Genomic DNA, 14,654 nt, shown 5'->3' with positions numbered 1-14,654 from the left:
CTGCTAGTGTAGATGTGGATTTAGACTGTATATTTCAAACTCTTTTACATTTCTGCCTAGCTGAAATTTCAAAATAAGATCTTTGTAATACTATGGCCGTGTCTACACTAGCCCCAAACTTCGAAATGGCCATGCAAATGGCCATTTCGAAGTTTACTAATGAAGCGCTGAAATCCATATTCAGCGCTTCATTAGCATGCAGGCGGCTGCGGTGCTTCAAAATTGACATGGCTCGCCGCCGCACAGCTCGTCCCGATGGGGCTCCTTTTCGAAAGGACCCCCCCTACTTCGAAGTCCCCTTATTCCCATCTGCTCATGCGTCAATTTCGAAGCGCAGCGGCTGCCCGCATGCTAATGAAGCGCTGAATATGCATTTCAGCGCTTCATTAGTAAACTTCAAAACAGCCATTTGCGTGGCCATTTTGAAGTTTGTGGCTAGTGTACACGTCGCCTATCTTACATATTTAATATTTTGCTTTAACAAGGTTTAATTACAGTTTAGTCAAAATAACAGCATTTTTGCATACCTCTTTTACCACACTGTATGCTTTGGCCACTCCTTCCCGAAGATCCACTGGCTGATGAGCTAAGCGGTGCCGAGAGAATCGTTTGGCATTTTTTGTTTCAACACAACTAGGACCTGGGGAGACCATGTCATAAGCAGTTTCTGCAGCTGCCTAGGAATCAGTTCAAATGAAAAATAAATGAACACAGTCTTAATATAGTATTTGATTACATACCTAAACCAAACAAATTACCAAAAATACAAGTTGGGTAGAATTTTATGCTGAACTACCATGTCTATTCTTTTCTTTTAAAGATACAAATATGCCCTCCTTCAGTTGTGATCACAATACTGGCCAAATGAGAGTTTAAAAAGGGCAAACCTGGCTTCCAAATGTTTATATGACGTTCTACGTTACATATTAGTAAAATAGGTTCACCTCTTTTATACACTGAAGCACCGCAAAAGTAATAAACAGAAATAATTAGAATAATAATCAGAAATAATAGAATTTATATTCCGCCTCCTTCCCTCTACATCAATGTATAGAAATCCCATAACATTAAACCCGCTTTTTAATTTTGTTTCAAGGTGAAATGATTTTAAATCAAGATGATTTACATCACTGACTAAAATGCTAATTTAAATAACCTTTAAAATAAAACTCATTTAAATCAGTTTGGGGGTTGCTAAAACTAAACTTTGAAATTTGTGCTACTGTAATTTTCAATTGGCTTCCAAAGAACTAAATTACAAATGCTGCTTTTAAATTGTTGCTACTTTTAAAAGTATATATCTTAGGTGAATTTTACAAAATAGTAGGGCCGCGTCTACACTAGCGAGTTCTTCTGGACTACCCAGGGCACTTCCAGGAGAACATGCGGAGTGTCCACACACAAAATGCGCTCTTCTGAATTCCTTCCAGAAGAACACGGCGCCTCTTCTGGAGTCCTTACTCTGCTCCTGAACCAGGAAGAGTGCCAGAAGAAACCATGTGTAGACGCTCCGCAACCCTTTCTTCCAAAAGAGCAGTCCTCCAAGGTGCCAGCCAGCCCAAACGCAGAGACGCCCCTGCAGGTACTAGTAGGGCTCTATGGTCTCTGCCTCTGGCCACCTTTCAACCTGCAAGGACCCAGAAACTCCATGGCAGGAAGCTGAGAGGATGGAGGCTGCAGACATGTGCTCCTCTGCCACACATGCTCCTCAGGCACCCCTGCAGCAACCAAAGGCACCATGGCCAGCAGCCAGCCACCCCAGGACAACAAGGGTACCCCCCAGGGAGCCAGCGGAGGGCAGCCAGGAGCCTGCCTGGGGCACAAAGCACAGGGCCCCCTCATGGACAGAGCCAGAGCTCCAGGACTTCCTGGGGCTCTGGCATAAGGAGGAGGTCCTGTGGGGCACAACTGGGCACCACCAGAACACCTACACATTTGCCTGGCTAGCCCCCAGACTGGCCAAATGAGGCCACCCTGACCAGACCCCAGAGCAAATCCGGTGTAAAGTAAAAGAACTCCAGCAGGAGTACATGAGGGTCCAGGACAGCGCCAGGTGGTCATTGCAGGCCCCAGCCACCTGCTCACATTACAGGGATCTGTGAGAGCTCTTTGCAGGCAAGAACAGGCCTCCACCCTGCAGCACCATGGACACTGCAGCCCTAGAGCCCCCTGCCACACTGGAGTGGGAGCTGGGGTGGGCAAGGACCAGCCTGATTTGACAGCAAGGAAAGCATGCCAGACCAGGAGTTGGAGGTCCTGTCCTGGGACATGTTGTCCGAGAGATCCCTGGTCAAGAAGGCGCCCTCCAGCCTCCTGCAGCCAGGCCACCTCAAGCTGTGCATCCCTAACCTGATAGAGGGACCCTCCAGTGAGTGCCCGGTGTGTTGCATACCCTGGGACGAGGGGACAGGGCCAACCCTGGGCACACAGGAGATGGTCCGACCCCAGACAGCCCACCCCGAAGTGCACCCCTGGCAAACAGGCACACCTGCAGGTGACACCCACCACTCACTCTGGTGGACAGCACCATGAGCCACATGCATGCACAAGGGGCACCCAAGGAGGCCAGGCTATGCCCAACTCACCCACCACCTGAGCGGGGATTCTCCCATACCCCGACGCTCCCCCACCCGCCCACTAGCCCATTCCCTGGGAGAGGGCCCACCACAGCCAGCACTGTCTCCAGGATGTGGTGGGGGGCCATGTGCAGCATGTACCACAGTGCAGGGAAATGGTGCCACTGCCACAGGGGCATGCCAGTCCCTCAGGTTACAGGCAGGGCAGCTGCCCACAGGGGGCATGGGGCACAGTGTCCCGGGCCAGGATGGGGGACTGACTCCCCTCCCTCTCTCTCAGCTGTGGCATCTGAAGGCCGGGAGAGCCGTGGTACACCCCCGGGGCTGGCAGCCAGCCTTGTCCAGGCTGGTGCACTGAGTGAGGGCTGGACCTGCCCCACCACATGCACCCTCATGGGCCCACACCCAGAGGTTTCGATGCTGTGTCCGGGACGAGTAAGCCACTACCTACACAGCTGCCCTCCACCACCAAAACACCGTGACAGAGTAGCAGCTGGTGCTAGAGGAGGTTGAGCTAGCCTGGAAGCGAGAGACCTGAACGGAGATGCTGGGCCTGCTGTGCACAGGGTGCATAGCCCTCATGGACCTGCCAGCTCAGCCTCCTGCCACCACCCCCCCGCCAGCTGCCCCTGCACTGTAGCCTCTGAGGTCCTCATTGCACATCTCCTGGGTGACCTGTTGCCCGCTGCCCTCTGGGACTTTGCAGCCTGGCTCCTGGCCAGGGTGGGGCCCAATGAGGCAGTTCCCCCACCGCCAAAGCCCAGCACTCTGCTGAGGCCAAGCTCACACTCCCACTCCTCCATGCCTACCTCCCCGTGCTCCCGGCCCCCTTCATGCCCCGAAGGGTACCCCACACTTGGGGTGGGAGGAGCTCCCATGGCTGCCTGGGCTCACAACCCTCCACCCCTCCCTGGAATTATTTCCCCCCAGCCACATCCCAGCCCCCCCATCCAAATTGAGATGCCCCCCCATACCACTGCAATGTATATAGTTATCCCCCTCCTGTACGTAAATAGTTAAATTCACAGCTTTAATTTTCCAAAGATGTTGCTTATTGTTACTGTAATTTATTTTACACTTACATAAAGTCTATTTTCTGCAACATGGCCCCGTGTCCCCTGTTAACAGGAGGGAAGAGTGGGGCTGGATGGGTGGGGGAGGTCTGTGGGGGGTGCCTGGGTGGGAGTCATTCCAGCCTGCAGGTGAAGGACTACCAGAGGGATTCCCGAATGCAGAGCCCGTTGCAATGGAGCTGACAGTCAGGGGCCATGGTGGGCTGCTTGAATTCGTGGCCAGCCTCGACCATCACCCCAGGGGGGAAGATGAAGATGTCCTCCCTGGCTTCAACCAGGTTCTGTAATGCAAAGCAGGCCCCTATGACCTGGGGTCATTCTTCACTTGGGTGTTGAGGTGCGTCGGGAGGCACTGAAATCTCACTTTCAGGCAGATGAAGGCACACTCCAGAGGGTAGCATGCCCCTGTGAGTCATCTGTTGAATACCTCCTGGGCTGGGGTGAGGTGGCCCATGTATGGCCTCATAAGCCAGGGCTACAGTGGGTATGCTGGGTAGCCCATGTAGAGGGGCATGACAGCATGTTCCTGATGGGGGATGTAAGTCCTGGCTATCATACTCTGGGAGGGGGCAGAGTTCCAGACACTGCACGCAACATGCATCTCGCCTGGCCAGCCCATCAAGCAGCCATGGTGGTCCACCAAGGCCTGGAGCATGACAGACTGATATCCCTTGCAGCTGATGTAGTGTCCAGTGCTGTGGTCCAGGACCCTGCTGGTGATGTGTGCGACATCGATAGCACTGGGGAAAGCCGAAGGTAGCAAACCCTGCAACAGCAGCATCGAGGTCCCTGACATGCACAAGCCTCCGGAGTAGCACCGGGTTGATGGCTCAGACAACCTGCAGGGAATAGGGAGCAGGTAGGCTAGTGGGTGTGAACAAGGATGCCCCTCCCTCCTCTAGGGCCCCCTCCCCCTGTCCGCTTCCCTGTCACCCTTTCCCCCACCTCCTGGGGGGCTGCCCTCCAGCAGGAGGCCTGTGTGAGGATGGCACGCCATGGTTCCGCTGCGGCTGGGCTTCCCTGCCTCCTCATCCCACCCTCTCACACCCCCCTCCCTGGCCCCCAAGGGTCTCCCTTGCCTGACAGCCCCTTTCCCTCTCCCTGTGCTGAGCCAGCAAGCGGAGTGTGACTTACCTGGAGGACAAAGGCCCCCATGGTGCACTTGCCCACCCTGAATTGCTGCCCAATGGAGTGGTAGCTATCTGGGGTGGTGAATTTCCAAATGGTAACAGACACACATTTCTCCATCAAGAGGGCTGGCTGCATCCAGGTGTTTTGGCATTGGAGGATGGGGGTGAGCCAGCTGCAGAGCTCCATGAAGGTGTCCCTCCTCATCCTAAAATTCTGCAGCCAGCGCATGTCATCCCACTCAGTCAGAACCACCCGATCCCACTAGTTGGCTCTTGCCAGGTGGGTCCAGACCTGACAGATGGCCTTGTGGGGAGCCTGGCAGGGGCCATGCTGAGTTGAGGCACCCAGGGCTGGGTCTCCAGTACCACAGGAGGTGGAGGACAGCTGCCAGAAAGGTGGCCAGCAGGCGTACCAGGGTGATCCTGCAGGTCCACAGCTGCTGTGGGTCCATGGCTTTCAAAGGTGAGGGTCAGAACCTGTACACAGCTCAGTAGGCCACAGCAGCATGTGCAGGGAAGGGCTGTTTGGGAAGGCCCTTTAAGGAAGGATGTGGCCAGCGTTCCCGACCAGGCTATCTGGCCGTACGACCCCATCCATGATGTTTCCTGGCCCACTCTTCTGAAAGAGCACAGGTGGTTGTGTGGATGCCCTCTTCTGGAAGAGCAGCTAGCTCTTTTGGACTATGTTTTGTGTGTAGATGTGACCTTCTGGAAGATGATCTTCCGAAAGAGATTGTGTAACTGCAGCCTAGTTGAAAATTAAGGATCTGTTCCTAAAACACACACGCAAGTATGTACATTTACTTATGTGACTTATGTCATTGACATCAACGAGAAACATCATATTCATAAAGTTAATAGTACTGAGTATTTGCAGCTTCCGAGGCTCTTGTAAGTGTAATTTTAACAACCTCATCACTCCGCTTATAGAACATTTTCATTTCAAAACTAAATTACTTCAATATTAACAGCAGAAAGTTATTCAGAGTTTAAAACATTAATAACATTGGTGTGAACTTTTCAAATACATAGGCCAAAATTGTCAGTAGTAGGAGCCTAGACTGAGATTTCCAAAAGCACCTGAGTGTCTCAACAGCAAAGGTCCAACTGAGTTCAAAACTACAAATCCTAATGGAGGAGTACAGCTTTGTCCAAACATTTTGGCTTTTCTGACTCTTGAACTTTTATATATCAGAAGCAGGTGTTGGTTGCAATTACAACATAGGTTGTTTGCTTACCACTTTTGTGCTCATTTCACAGTAGAGATGAGCACCTGGATGTCTCTCACCACAAATCAGCAATTTAAATAAAACTTCTTTACTGAAAAAAAATCCACTGTGAATTCTAAAATATGTAATTCTACAGAGAAGGAAAAATATGCATTTCCATAATTTAAGACTATGTACTGTGAAGGGGATAATAAAAAGCTACATATATTAAAATCATAATAAAAATTAAAAATCATTTTAATTTCAATTCATAATTTTATGTAACCTGTTTTATTTGGTGTCAGTGTTTCCATTTCGCAAGTGTTTCAAGTGAAACCAAATAAGCTCTCTGGGCAGAGAATTTTTATTTTCCATTTTTGTACACCCAAACACATTGAGGTCTTTGGGGACTACCATAATAATTATTCCTAAAAAGTTGCTCTCTTGTCTAAGCTCAGATATAATGCAAAATGTACCTGTATAGTTTGAACCATTCTGTTGGTTAGTTCTAAGGCTGCCATTGCAGTGGAAGTACCAAAGGAAGCTGCTCCTTTTTGAAAACCTCTGACAATACGACCATCCTTTCGGTACTGTTCTATTGGTAACCACACTAAGTCCTTCAGACCTTGAACTGAAATTATAGTCAGAATGCAAAACACAATTTATTATAAAAACCTTTGTATCTTGGAAAGCCACTAAAAGCTATATTCAAATTATTTTACCAGTGTAACATGTATTTGACTAGCAACAGAACTGAACTTACCTAACTGCACTAATGAATGCATAGGCCCTACACCTCCCAGGATTCCAGGTAGCTGGTTTTTTTTTATGTCATTAAGCCATTCAGTGATGGCATAAGAGAATAGTTTATCCACACCTAACAAGCTGTAATAGAGAGAATTTATTAGCACTTATGAAAAGCAATGATGACATCACTGGAGGGATGTGTTTTCTACTAAATGAGAACAAGAAAAGACAAACATTAAAATAAGGGGAAAAGTGAAAGTCTGAATGCCCTACTCACTTACTCCAATGAACAGAGGTATTTGATCACTGTGTCCTCCTCAGTGTAAAAAATATCTACAATTACATTTTGGATTATGTTTGACAGTGGAAGAAAACTTGGGAAAATTTATAAAGAGTCACAGCTTCATGTTAGTTTTACAAGCTCTGAATCAGAAAAGAGCTTAAATATGTGTTTAATTTTAAGATTTTATGGTCAACTTCAGTACATGGATTAAGCATTGTTCTGAGCAGCAACGCTTTCCTGAAGTGGAACCATTTTAGACCATTCTCAGCTCTAGTTCTCATCTCATTCACAGCACAAATTAAACAAGCAGTTAAAGTACATTAACAATGAAGGTTATCTTTATAAAAAACATTCACACAGAATCACAGGGCTGGAAGGGACCTCAGGAGGTCATCTAGTCTAGCCCCCTGCTTCAAGCAGGATCAACCACCACTAAGTCATCACAGCCAGGACCTTGTCCAGCCAGGATTTAAAAACCTCAAGGGATGGAGAATCCACCACCTCTCTAGGCAATGCATTCCAACGCTTCACTACCCTCCTGGTGAAGTAGCTTTTCCTAATATCTAACCTACACCTCTCCTCTTCAACTTCAGACCATTACTCCTTGTTCTGCCATCTGACACCACTGAGAACAGTTTCTGACCCTCCTCTTTAGAGCTCCCCTTCAGGAAGTTGAAGGCTGCTATTAAATCACCCCTAAGTCTTCTCTTCCATAAACTAAACAAGCCCAAATCCCTCGGCCTACCCTCATAGGTCTTGTGCTCCAGCCCCTTATCATTTTTGTTGCCCTCCGCTGAACCTGCTCCAGCAAATCCACATCCTTTCTATACTGGGGGGCCCAAAACTGGACACAATATTCAGGATGTGGACTCATCAGTGCCAAATAGAGGGGAATAACTACTTCTCTAGATCTGTTCGAAATGCTCCTCCTAATGCACCCTGGTATGCTGTTAGCCTTCTTGGCTACAAGGGCACACTATTTACTCATCTCCAGCCTTTCATCCAACATAACCTCTAGGTCCCTTTCTATCGTACTGCTGCTGAGCCAGTCGGTCCCTAGCTTGTAACAATGCTTGAGATTCTTCCGCCCTAAGTGCAGAACTCTACACTTCTCCTTGTTGAACTGCATCAGATTTCTTTTGGCCCAGTCCTCCAATTTATCCAGGTCACGCTGGATTCTCTCTCTACCCTCCAACATATCTACCTCTCCCCCTAGTTTTGTGTCATCCGCACACTTGCTGAGGGTGCAATCCAGTCCCTCATCCAGGTCATTAATAAAGATGTTGAACAACACCGGCCCCAGAACCAAGCCTTGCAGCACTCCACTTGAAACCGGTCGCCATCCAGATATTGAGCCACTGACCACTACCCTTTGGGACCGACCCTCAAGCCAGCTTTCTATCCATCTTATAGTCCAAAGATCCAATCCATATTTTCTTAACTTATGGACAAGAATGTTGCAACGTTCTCTGAATTTTAAATATGCTTAACAGGAGAATTTGCTTTTTACTTGCAATGTCCACATCCTATTTCAGAAAAAAAAAATCATATTTAAATGTTGTAAACTCACCCATGTCGATAGCAAAGTCTCTTCAACTTTAACTCTGAACAGTTTAATTGTGCAAGACCAATCAAAATCCCAGCTAACGTACCCTGCAAATTAAATAGTCAATCTAAAACTCCTTCTACAATACACAATCTGAAGTTGGGAAACACATTTGATCTTAGCCACATAGGCTGAGTAAAGAATGTGGTATCAAATGCAAATTTAACTGAATATTTTTTTAAATTGCATACTGTGAAATAAAACCACCTTCTCTGACCACTATTTATTTTATTAAGCATTTTGAACTATGCCAGATGGGAAAAAAGGAAGACACAAGGTGCTTTGCATAAAGAAGCTGCAATACCAGCTTAGCAAACCAATGTAAGGGAAATCTCTGAATGGTACAGGCCTCTCCAGCAGTAGTAAGCTGTATCAAGGGATGCACCCAACAGCACAGATGGAGTTAAATGCACTGCAAGCCTCCTCAGATGGCATGGTCTCATGTTGGCCATTCATGCTGAGTGAAAGTGGCTGGCATGCAACACCCAACCAACCCCAGGAGAGGAGAAGGTGCACACATCTAGCTTAAAATCAGACCCCTTCCCCCTGATCTTGCAATATCCTGTGCTGAATAAGTGTGAACCACACCCAAGGATCTTCTCTATTGTTCTCATGTAATAGTTCCACATTAGTTTCACTAAAACTTTGTGTAAGTAGTACTTGAAATTTTTCAAGACTACACTGATGATGGGCAGGTAGCACAAATGATAGTTCTACTCATGTAAAGAAAACACACACAGCATCAAAGAGTCTTCACGTTGTAAACAAACCTGGTCCATTGAGACATGTTTGCCATGGTAATCAAGACGTATTGGAACTTCTGATGTAAATCGAAATTCTCTGAAATTTACAAAGGAAAAATCAATTTATTACAGGAAAGAAATTAAAATAGGAAATAAATGAATCCATTCAGAAGGAAAACCAAAGTATGAAGCACAAATACATGCACGTCACATTACATTGTCCTCAGTTTTCTTGTAAGTCATATATCACGCTAGTGCACCTGAGACTGCTGTTCTACTCCAAAACAAGGAGTGTAAAAAGCAACATGAGGCTTCATATTCACTGTTTTAATGACTTCCAGATTAAATTTTCTTCTTATAAAAGTTTATAACATCTTTTCCTGTCAGCCCTTCAAATTCACCTCGAGATGTCAAAGTCAAGATGTATTCTACCCTTAGTTACACTGGTGCAATTCAACAGTTTTCATTGGCCTTGCACACATGAAAATGAGAACAGAATTTGGCCCAGGAATCTTAGTTAACCATTCCAATGGTGATGGACATACTGGAACAGAATCTCTCTCAACCTCCGAAAATTTGGCTCTGCCATGCCAATGGAAGTGAAAAGTTAATTGTAATAAGTGGATGTAACTGAATGCATAAGGCAGAACTGTTGAATTAGAAGGTGAAATTTCTTCAGTCATTTTTCAAGGCAAAACCATACTTAAAGCTCTATAGATATTGTAGTACTGTACCCTTACTCTGTTCCATAACACCATACCCTCCCTTTATTCACTGTCATTCTAGGTTGTGGTACACTAAATTTAGACACAGCAGCTCAGTGCAGGCACCAGTCATTTTATTTCTTGGTAACATATTTTAATGAAAAAGCTAAAAGGCAATGCAAGAAAAGGTTATTTTTCAATGATGCGTCATTTTAGTATATCTAAGCTCTAGAAGAAAAAGACAATGCCCATTGAGGCTGCATAGGAATTATAATAATAATGGTATATTTTATAAAAATCCATAAAAATTGTAGCATAGGTGCACTCCTCTAGAAATTATGCAACCAAAATTACCTGAAAAAGATTGGTTGATCACTGAACGATGTCTCTTCATGTGAAAAATGATGGTCCTCTCCATTAACCATATCCATAGAATCAATACTATCACTTTGGCTTGTTTGCTTGTGTAATGAGAAAGAAATGACTGGGCTTGGGTCCTTGAAGCTGCTGACACGTTTGGGCAAACTACAAGTCACATCTGCACCAGGAGACTTTTTAACTGAGATAATAAAAGTGCACACACGGTGATCAAATAGTTCATAGTTTTTCACAGTCATTTCAAGCAGCCTGTTAAACACATTTTTGTTTTATACTTCAGCTTAATGAAACAAATCCATGCTCTTACATTTAAATGCACTGCATCATATAACACTGGATTATCACATGAAAAGTAATATTTGTAAGATGTTCCCCCTGTATAAAGTTATATAACGCTCATTAGGTAGCTAAAGCTAACAATTTTTCAAAAAGTCAGGATTAAAGGTTTATGCTGAAAAAGCTCCTCTTGATGAGACACAGTAAAATTCTCAGAATTTCAAGTAAACTTTTGCTCATAATAAGCATTCAGTCTCATAAAAGTACTTACAGAATTTTAATATAAACCCTACAGAGAATTACACAGCCTGTACATTCTTGAAAGCTTCACCAAGGAAAACTGGTGATCTAAAATTGTTTACAGACACGGAAGAGAATACAACATAGTCAAAAAGGGAATAATACTTAATTTTAAAAAATTCCAATCCTATTGTTTTTGGCCAGGCTTACAGCGACAGTTGTATGGAAATTTAACTTAATACTAGAATTTTACTACTTGTGCATAAGTTTAGGCTATGACTCCTTCCCGTTTAACTTTAAATTAGTAACTATACATACCCTTTAAGAGAGAGGAAGAAAAGCTATTTGTTTATCCATAGTTCCAAACACTTTATACAAACTATGCTCACAAATTGTCAGAAATGTTCACTAATACCACTTCAATTTCTGGGTGCTCAACTCAAGAGGTATCTTGTGACTGGTTTTCAGGAATGTTGAAGACCTATGTAGGTGTCCAAAAACTGATAAACAGTTATGTACTGTTACTTTTGTTCTCTGAGATGTGATGCACCTGTGTATTCCATTTAGGTGTGTGGATGCCCAGCACTACATGCAAGAACTACAGAACAATTGCTTTAATGAGTCATCTAGGCAAGGTGCTGATGATGATACTGACTGAGAGACTAAGACTGCAGATAGAAGAACATATAGCAGATGAGCAAGCAGGGTTCAGAAAAGACAGAAATACCATACAACAGATATTGGCACTAAGACCGATAGAGAAAGCTCGACACAAGAACAAGAATGTATACACTCGTTTCGTCGATTTTTAAAAGGCATTTGATGGTATAGATCAGAAAGTGACCTGGGTGGTGATGGAGTTGTACAGAGTACATAGCAGATTGATATGGCTGTTGAAGGGTATCAGTGACAATCCAGAGGCAGCGGTGAAAAAACATACAGGGAATTGGGATGTTGGTTTAAAACAAGTAGACATATGAGACAAAGACACCCAATACCAGAAAGTATCTTCATCACACATCTGGAAAGAACAATGGAAAAGATCAAGGAAGAGGTAGAAAGGATATTTGTGCACAGAAAAAGAATTGACAGCTTGAGGTTCGTGGATGATATAGTTATCATTGAGGAAGATGAAGAGAAGCTAATGAAAATGGTGCATGTGCTAAACAAAGAAGGGAAGCAATATGGACTGATTATGAACATCCATAAAACAAAAGCAATGGTATGTGGAGATAAGGAAATAGGAAGGAAGATCAGTGTAGGTGGGATTGAACTAGAAAATGTAGAGAAGTTCACATATCTGGGGAGCAATATAATATATGATCTAGACTGCAAGAAAGAAATAGGACTGGAATAGTGAAAGCAAGAGTGAGTTTGAAGGTGATGTATAAGATCTGGAAAAGCAAAGCGATTAGCTTAGGAACAAAGATGAGTGTCTTGAAAACGTGTATATTCAGCAGAATGTTGTACAGATGTGAGACATGGGTGATAATGAAAGATTCGAAATGAAGAATATTGACATTTGAAAGGAGTTGTTATAGAAAGATTCTGAGAATAGGATGGATGCAGAAGGTCACCAAGGAGGAATTACACAGAAAGATACAGCCAAAAGAGAACCTGCTGCAAAAGGTTATAAATCAGAAGCTACAACTATTTGGGCATATTTGCAGAATGAACAACGAAAATAAAATCAATACCCTGGTATTCAGAATAATGGGCAATTTGAATAGGAGAGGCAGACCCCACAGAGAATGGGTAGATGATATAGTAGATTGGTGTGCAGCTTGTCTACATAAACTAAGCCACTCCACGCTGGACAGGGAATGACGGAAAGGAATAGTGAGAGAGGCATCAGACACCAACAGGCGCTGAGACCAGGGTTGAGATGATGATGACGACGACCAGCACACTGGAGGAAGAAACTTTTGCTTAGCAGTACTCATAGGGGGACAATGCTTGCATCCCCCTGGCTGTACAAACCAGCGCTGCCCCAACCCACCTCAATTTCTTCACACCAAACGTCCTAAGACTAATGCAATGGGGACAGAGGGTGGGTCATAGACTATATGCCTGGATTATATCTCAAAGAAACATTTACAATAAATATCCATTTCATTTTCATGTGGATGTAGATATGTATTCTACTTTGGTAACTCACAAGCACTACCCTAATCTGGAGATGGGGCTTGGAGTCTAAGAAAGAGGGACTGTAGGACTGCCTTTCTGAGGTCTGCATCGTCTTTGGAAGATACTGTAATAGTATAACGATCCTTAACTATACATATGGATGATCACATGGCTACCATGCAAATGTCACCGAGGAATGCTATTGCTGTCACTTGCACTCTTGTTGAATGAGCCCATACCTGCAGAGAAGGTATAGCTGAAGCTATCTCATGCTTGATCATGATACAGGATGTTATGAATCCAGAGATGGTCTGTGCAAAGATTGTTCACCTCTTCATACAGTCTGCATGTGACATGAACGGGTCAGGTGAAACACAAAATGGTTTACAATTAAAGGCTAGACATCACGTGACATTCAGAACATGGAGGCGTTATACTGGAGAAGGGAATACCTTACGAAAAAACACAGTTCAATAAACTGCCTGATCCAGAAGAAACCAAGAGACAACTCTGGATAAAAAACTTTGAGTGTGACTGCAGCAGTAACTTCTCCTTAAAGAATGCAACGTAAAACAGTTCAGCCATTAGGGCCTGCAACTCTCACGTCCCACTTGCTAAAGTGATGGATGTCAAAAATGTAGTTATCTAAAACAGGAAGGGCAGTAGACAGGACACGAGGGGCTCACATGAAGGGTCTATCAGATTGGTCAGAACTCTGTTTAGTTCCTACAAGTGAGCCAGCTCTCAGACACAGGATGAAAGCAGATAAAGGCCTGTCAGAAATGTCATCACCATGGCATTTGAAAAAAACTGACTTCCACTGAACAGGAGAAGGAGAGACAGATATAGCTGCCAAATGCACTCTCAGAAAACTACCAAATTCCCAATTTCTAAAGATGTTGTAGGTACTTAACAGTGTCCTGGATGGAAGTCTCTGTTGCCTGGGCCAAGATCCACTGTGAGAACCAATTTCACTCTTCTAAGTAAACCATCCTTGCAGAGGACTTCCTTTTGTTGAGGAGGACTTGTTGGACAGCTGCTGAACACTGTTCTCCTTCTTCATTCAGCCATGCTGTAAGGTGCAAGGAGCTGACTGCAAGATGGAGGGAGTATCCAAAGTCCTGAGTGAAAAGGCTGAGATGGAGAGGAAGTAGTACGTGTAAGGCTGAACTTACACAGAAAGACCATCTGAGAACCAGTACTACCTTAGCCATGCATAAGTAATGAGGACAAGCTTGGTCTGATCCACCTTGAGCATGAGGAAGATCTGAAGAATAATCAGAAGCGGGAAAAAAGCACATAGAATAGTTGACTACCACCTGCAGTGGAAGGTACTGGAGTGGGAACCCAGACTGAGCTCCAAGGGGAGCAAAACAGGTTCACTTCCTCTTTTCCTTCACCACAAAACAAGTCAATTGATGGGATGTTCTCTGTCCCAGATGTGGCCTCAACCCAGAAAGGAAGCATTGTTAGCCAATGACTTGGTTGGAGAGAACCTAGCAAAGGGGATTTCTTGGCACACATTTCATGGGGTGTCGCACCAGTGCAAGGAATCTGGTGACA

The 14,654-nt window shown here is 44.8% G+C and overlaps 1 protein-coding gene across 3 annotated transcripts in view; it reads right to left on the bottom strand.

Annotated features, from left to right (window-relative positions):
- Nucleotides 1-14,654, bottom strand: part of ATG2B (autophagy related 2B) — a 92,730-nt gene that overhangs the window by 6,599 nt on the left and 71,477 nt on the right. For all 3 annotated transcript variants that reach the window (XM_074996558.1, XM_074996559.1, XM_074996560.1), the window contains 6 exons: nt 10,425-10,629; nt 9,394-9,463; nt 8,588-8,670; nt 6,751-6,872; nt 6,464-6,618; nt 528-677 (listed from right to left, as the gene is read on the bottom strand). In XM_074996558.1, coding sequence (XP_074852659.1) covers nt 528-677; nt 6,464-6,618; nt 6,751-6,872; nt 8,588-8,670; nt 9,394-9,463; nt 10,425-10,629 — 785 coding nt within the window. The remainder of the gene's footprint in view (nt 1-527; nt 678-6,463; nt 6,619-6,750; nt 6,873-8,587; nt 8,671-9,393; nt 9,464-10,424; nt 10,630-14,654) is intronic.

This window comes from Carettochelys insculpta, chromosome 6, assembly GCF_033958435.1.
Source record: "Carettochelys insculpta isolate YL-2023 chromosome 6, ASM3395843v1, whole genome shotgun sequence".
In the NCBI taxonomy this organism is placed as follows: Eukaryota; Metazoa; Chordata; order Testudines; family Carettochelyidae; genus Carettochelys; species Carettochelys insculpta.
This window is presented reverse-complemented; position numbering and strand designations above follow the sequence as displayed.